Consider the following 6,961-nt stretch of genomic DNA (forward strand, 5'->3'; position numbering starts at 1 on the left):
TCACACTCTGTCGAGGCAAATGAGCTAAACCTCGTTACCTTTCCTTCCCGCAGGCTAACAGCACGCACACCGACAGCTACTGCGGCTCTGCTGGCGTGGGCTAACACCACTACCCTTCAGAGCCTTTAAACTGGACCGCCCCCTGCTCAGTACTCATGTCATCCCTGTTTAGCTCAAGTCAACTCCCTCTGTTCATTGATTTAAAATACACAGCGGTATTCCTGTGTTAATGCAGTAACCTGCTACAAACATCACGCATCTATGTGTCAAGTTCCGAAGGACAACTGTTATTACAGTAACTAAATCGATTTAAAATACACAGCGGTATTCTTGTGTTAATGCAGTAACCTGCTACAGACATCACGCATCTATGTGTCAAGCTCCGAAGGACAACTGTTATTACAGTAACTAATTGTAAAATACTTCCCCGCAACGCTGAGCGACAGTCTCGCTCACAAGCTTTTCAGGAAAAAAGTCATACATATTTCTTCCAGTCCTCTCTGGCAACAACTTGACACCTTCCCTTCTACTCCTTAGCTCCACACAGGAGCTGTGAATCAGCTTGAACAAAACTCTATGTTATCCCCAGGCACAGCAGCCCCAGGAAGAAATTCTGGGAGATGGAGGTTGCTTCAAAGATTAAGAACCACAGGGGATGAGCATGAAATAACAGTCATGAAACATCTCCAGAAGAAAGTTGTTGAAAACTTTAAAGTATCAGCCTTTGCCTTTGTTCTCCAGGGAATAAAAAACCTTCCCTGGCTTCATTAGGTTGCATTTGAAAAATCAAAAGGAGCTAAAAAGAGGTGGCGATGCAGAAGGCAAAGGCATACGTGACCACAGAGGTGTCAGAGGCATGTGGCAAAGAAACCAGTTATTCATCTGAAAAGGCACCCTGGCCTTCCCTCGGTCTGCCTCCATTTCTCCACCACAGAAATTTTCAGCATATGAAACACAGCTAAAGAGGGAGGATCTGGTGGAGGCCTCCCCTTTGCGTGGCAATCGCAGCAACCCTATGGCAGCGACAGCAGTTGTCTCCATGGAAAAGATTAAGAAAGTTATGTACTTTCATCAATCTAGCAGCTGGAAAGGAGGAAAAACCATCACCTGGCTGTAGATAAACAAAGGATGTACAGAGATGGGTTAACAGCCTCTTCTGCTGCATTCCTCTGAGGGCAATACAAGGAGAACTCTCCTGAACAAGAGTGGATTTTAAAGGCTACACATATACTCAAATTCAAATTTCCGTTAATATTCCCCCTCCAAGAGAGAACTCTAAAAGCAGAATAAAATGCAGAGATTTAACAGTTTCCGCCAAAGCTGTGGATGGCATTCAACAACGTGTGAATAGTATAACCAGCTCAACTCTGCTTCTTTCAAAAGAATGGTGTGAAGTCTTTGCAAATGCTGTACTTGAACAAAAGTAAAGTATTTATTTCTGTGAGGTCTCCTTGGAATGAGGCAGCTGGGAACCCTGTCATGAGTTAATGTATGAAAACCAGAGTACAGATTCATCTTGTGCTTTGTAAGGAGAGCGCTCCAAAGAATGCCTTAGACTCGAAAGGAAAGCATTCATATTTTAATCAAGAAGCAGGCATGGAGTCAGGACTCCAGGAATTCCACTTCCCCCCCCCCAACCCCCAACACACTGAAATTCCTTCTGACTGAATCAGAAATACACAAAACTCTTGGAAAATAAGTAAGTGTTTAACAAAATCACCTGCCGGAACGGGCACGATGCAGAAAAATTACATCACCTTTTTTAAGCAACAGAACTTGTTAAAGCACCATTAGAGTAAACACCACACAATATATGACTCTTCAATAAAAAGGGAGGAGGGTCTCTCCAGCGGGGCCCCACGAGCTTCCTGAGTATGTGGCCAGATCAGCTACACAGCAATGGGGACTGGAAGGCAACACCATCTCCCAGGTCTGAACCCTGCCCTCCCTGAATGAGAAGCCCCACCAGTGACCCCATCCACAGTCCACTGCTTCCTTGCCTGGTCACCAGGACATTCTCACAACACTGCCCCAATCTCCTCCAGCTGTGCAGGACCACTTCTGGCACAGACAGGTAGGAGCAGAGCCAGCCAGGTGCTCTGGCCCGGCGACTTCTCTTTGCAGCACTTTGCACTCCCACTATTTGGATTCAAGTAAGGTGTCCACCAGGTCAGGAATCCACAGGAGGGTTTCTACTCTACTGCTAGAATCACTTTGTCTTGTTTTCTTCTGCCTACAAGAGGAAAACTGGTATTAGGCTGTATTAAACACAACCGCTGTACTGCAGTGCTTCCTGCCTGAAGACAAACATGGATAAAGAGTGCCATTTGCCCTAATCACCAATGCAATTAAAACCAGTTTTCCATTTTCCTAAACAGCTGTGTTTGTTCCCAGCTGTGAAACAGTAGCTACTGGGACTGCACATCCCTGAACACATCACCCAAACCATGCGTGGGGGCTGCCCAGTTAGGCACTTTCCAGAAAGCCCAGCACCTTCCGTTCCTCTTCCAGGCACCCAGGTGCTGCCAGAGCCCAACAAGCAGCTCAGGGTCATGGGCTTCCCTCATGCCTCAGGCACAGCTGCCACTCCATGGCACCAGCCTCTCAACCTAAACTGATGAGACAGCCTATGAACGTCTAATCCATAGCTAAGTAATTTGCTGTCAACATCATTCAAAAGTCCTCTGAGAGCTGAGGCAGAATAGTTTCTTAAAGCACTGGAGCTCTTCCATATTCAATGGGAACAAAGGCTACTTGTGATGGCTCTGACAATATTTGGCACAAAGCTTTTCTACAGTACGTGGCGCCAGACACCCTAGCCACCGAGTTTAGGACTTGCTATAGAGCATGATCTTACCTCCAAAGAAGTGTGTTACTTGCACACTGGGGACACAGCTAACACAGATATTCACATCAAAGAAGGAGGAAGGCACGGCAATCTAAGAGCCAAACAGTTCTGAAACACAAGGACAAGTCTCTCCCTGCAGAACTCTGCCCACCTCAGACCAGCCCCTACTTACATCAATTTCTCCATCATCAATTTCTCCATCATCTTCTTCTTTCTTCTTCTCCTTGAGGGGATCCTGGCCATCCTTTTCATCATCACTTTTGCTGCTGGATTTTTTCTCATCTTCATGGGCATCATCTCCTTTCTCCTCTTCCTCATCATCCTCACCAGCAGCTTTCTCGCCATCCTCCTCTGCAGCAGCAGCACTTGGTTCCTCAGGAACTTCCTCATCATAGTCCAACTCATGCTCATCTAGTTCACGGGTGACAGAGGATGCTTCATCACCAAGGTCATTTGTCCGGTCTTCCTCCTCTCTTTTGCAAGGCAGAGGGCTCTTCAGCTCCCCGCTCTGCTCGTTGTTGTCAGACTCCTGAGACTTGGTTTCGCTTAAGCGGTCCTCTTCATCCGAGTGGTTCTCCTCTTCACCATGCAGCCCTCTGGTTGCATCCTCCTCCTCCTCTCCCAGGACGCTGCCTTGCCCACCCTCTCGATCAAGTTCCCGGTCTGAACCACTCTCCTTCAGGACTTCGTCATCGGAAAGCTGCTGGTCCTCTTCATCAGGAGAGCAGGGGTTTCGCTCAGGGCTGTCGGAAACGTCCATCAGTATCCAATAGTCTGCAAAGGGCAGAAAACAACACTTGTTACGAGGAACAAGCTGGGAAATCAAGCAAGGCTCACCTTGCAGAATTTGTACTTTTGTATTGTACCTCCTAAAGAAGAAAAGCTTGCTTGAAACCATGAACATGGTTTATCACCGTACCTTCAAGAAGGAAATACAGAGTTTAAACTGCATAAAGAACTGATTCCAATATTGTCCAAGGCTAGGTAAGAGTGTGCTACCCTTCACATACAACTACCCTTCACATACAACAATGGAGCTCGGGGTTTGGGAATTTTGGATTTTTAATCAGGTTTAATTTAGATCATGCATGTAATGCCATCTAATGTCCACCTGCTTTATACCATAAAGATTCAAAATTCCTTCAAAGAAGCAGATCAACTTTGTAATTGTCTGCATCATGTACTTTGCTAGAAGTTCAGCATGAACATGTGCTTGATACGAGTAAGCTAAAAGTTAGATGTCTGCTTAGAATTTAGCACAATAAATGCAACAGAAAGGGACAAGACATAAAGCAGGGAAAAAACCCAACCCATGCATCTATTTATTTTACTCCAGAAAACAAAAAACCCATGAATTATAGAAGCACTGTCTGACCCAAGAAACAGGTTGAGCTGTCTCTTACCAGGAAGATTACTGGGTCATATCTAGACAAAAGCTCTTGGTGATTAAAAACTCTTACCCTTCGGCTGTGGTCTCTTGCTGCAGCATGTCCTTAGCCCTATAAACAAGGATGGCATCTCCTTCCTCGCCTGCTTCAGGAATACCCAGCAGTGCTCGGCTGCCTCAGAAGAGCACAAGTCGAGAAAGGTGTCTCGGCAGGTTTTCCAGTACCGAGGCAGCCAACAGTCAGAGAGATAAAAGCAGTTCTCTGGTTGTACCAGTGGAACAGTTCAACAGAGGCATTGGCTCCTCTCAGTGGCACCTTTTCAGGGCACTAAATTCACCATTTCAGAATATGTCACCTCCTCCTCCAAACCCAACGGTCTGTACAGGAACAAGTTTGGGCAGCTATCAGACAGAAATGAAAAGCTAAAGACAAACCCAAGGCTTACAGAACCATATTTAGGGCTAAAGAAAAGCCACGGGGTTATAAATCAACAGGACTTCCTTCATCTTAATACGTACCATGTTTTACTTCAGCTGCTCCTAGCTACAACCTCCCCGCAGTCACATTTACTGCTGGTACAACAAAACCACGGCATAAATTACCAGATTTTTACCTGTTATTTTTAAGACCCTTGGGGCAGAAATGCTACAGATACAAGACCCTGGTAGCTCCTTTAAACACATTCAGCAATCCTTTGTGAAATGAAAGTTATTACCACTAGGCAGCTCTGCACAACTTAACCTTTTCCTGACTCACCCCATCACTTTGCTATGTTCCTCCAACTGGTCCTGCAGAGTAAAGGCTGTCATTTACCACCAAAGAGGAAGAGCAGACAGGCAGAAGGTACACCAAGCCACAGCATCCAGACACGACTGCCACGTGCCGTAAACACGACCAAAGCAAATCCAAGCCTTCATGGCATCTGAAACCCGAAACATTTCGGTAACGACAGAATTGGGGATCTCAGTGCTGAAATACGGCAGGAGGGCAAGCACGGGGAACATGCAGTATCTCTTCTGTGCGTTAAGAGCCCACGCCTGGAAATCAGGAAGGCAGGACAATTTTGTCAGCCGTGCTACTCGTCTGCTTCTTCATAAACTTGCCAGGATCAGGGCTGTTGTATTTATGTCTTGTACACTGCCAGATGTGCTGTCATCACTGACATAACATCTCTTGCCTTCACTCTAGTGAAGACTTTATTAGCTGCTATTTGCAGCAAACTCTCAAGATGAAACTCACACTTGAGAAAATGCTCCTTGTTATACTATGGGAGGCCTGCAGAAAAAGAGCTAAAAAGAAAAAAAATTTAAATGAAAAAACACTCCCAGAAGCAGCGTGAGTCTGTGTGTTAGTACATAACAACTATGCTCCCCTTCAAGGCTTCAAAGCCCTCCACAGATATTAGCTAAATGATAAATGCGAGGACAATCTAAACATTTGACAGGGCCCCGAGCAGCAGCAGAGTGACGTTTTGAGCTTCCTACTGGCTACTCGTGTTTCTCTGCACATTTGAAGAAGTTGGCCCTTGCTCACAACCAAAGTTTTGATTTTACCGAAAAGTTAAAAGCCAAATTAAAAGACAGTAATTGCCTCCTGGTGATAGAGGCTCTGGGCAGTTAAAGAGGATGTAATCTGAAACAAATTATATTCCTACTGAGTACATAAAGGTTGATTCTGAGTTCATAAATGCCTGGACAAATTGTTACTGGCTTTAAGAGCAAGTTTATGGCAGTGATTTTAATTGCCTAAGTGCCTGAGAAGTTATACTTTGCGTGCACGTAGAACAACTTAGCGTATTACATCCAAAAGGTCAGCCTTAAGAGGCCAGCAGAAATATAAAAGCTGTCGAGGGCAGATGTATTCAGGAAATTTGTTTTCTGATTTCTTGCAAAAAAGCAGCACCAAAGAAAAAGCGTTTAAGTGAACTAGATGCCTTTCTGCATTCGACATTGAGACCTTCAGAGCGATAGGGGAAAAAAATTATGAAAGCGTTCTCACCACAGCAAAGGTGATAAGTATAAAACATTCACCTCCACCAGTAGCTATTATAGAAATCCGGTGCCTCCATCAGTTACAACAATTTTCTATTAATTTCCATCGGCAGAAATGATAAGAAACACAATAAATGACAGCCCAATTGAAAAGGGTTCACAAAATCCAGGCAGTTCGGTTTTGGTGCCTATCTCCCTGGATTCAAGTAACAGCAAGTCTCCCTTCGGCAACAGCCCTCTATCTGCACAGGCAGTGACGCAACGCACAGAAAGCATTTATAGTTCCTACACTGTCTCTTATGCCAAATGACTTCGGTGAGAGCCACAGTTCAGCCAGTCCCCAAGGACTGTTGCTCCAAGTTCACCAGCAGGCAAGAAAAGATACCTCAAACCCAATGAACCAGATTTCGGCTTCAATCTTATGTGCAACTACATGGAATTGCCCCAAAGCAAACCCACGGCACGCAAAGGTAAAACTAGAAGCAGGGAAAAAAATAGGGAGATGGAAAGTAAAAAAAAAACCAAAACAAAAAACCACCAACCTGTCAGACTAAGGATGGAACAGGACTAGATAGCATTTCTGCTGCATGATGGCAAGATACTGCTCTAGCAGCCATCCACAAGCAAGGCCACCTCTCACTAACTCACTGCCACAGCAACTCCTCCTGCAACGGGGAAGATAAAGATGAAAAAGCATCCTCCAGCCATTCCTTAGCTCTGCGCAGCACCAAGGT

The 6,961-nt window shown here is 45.3% G+C and overlaps 1 protein-coding gene across 1 annotated transcript in view; it reads right to left on the reverse strand.

The window, feature by feature from the left end:
- ZC3H18 (zinc finger CCCH-type containing 18) overlaps positions 1-3,608 on the reverse strand; it is a 39,959-nt gene extending 36,351 nt beyond the window's left edge. Inside the window, exon 1 of the mRNA XM_009702170.1 lies at positions 3,021-3,608. Within this exon, the coding sequence (XP_009700472.1) occupies positions 3,021-3,608 (588 nt within the window). The remainder of the gene's footprint in view (positions 1-3,020) is intronic.
- Between the last annotated feature and the right edge of the window lie 3,353 nt (positions 3,609-6,961).

This window comes from Cariama cristata, unplaced genomic scaffold (assembly GCF_000690535.1).
Source record: "Cariama cristata isolate BGI_N322 unplaced genomic scaffold, ASM69053v1 scaffold22556, whole genome shotgun sequence".
Taxonomy (NCBI): domain Eukaryota; kingdom Metazoa; phylum Chordata; class Aves; order Cariamiformes; family Cariamidae; genus Cariama; species Cariama cristata.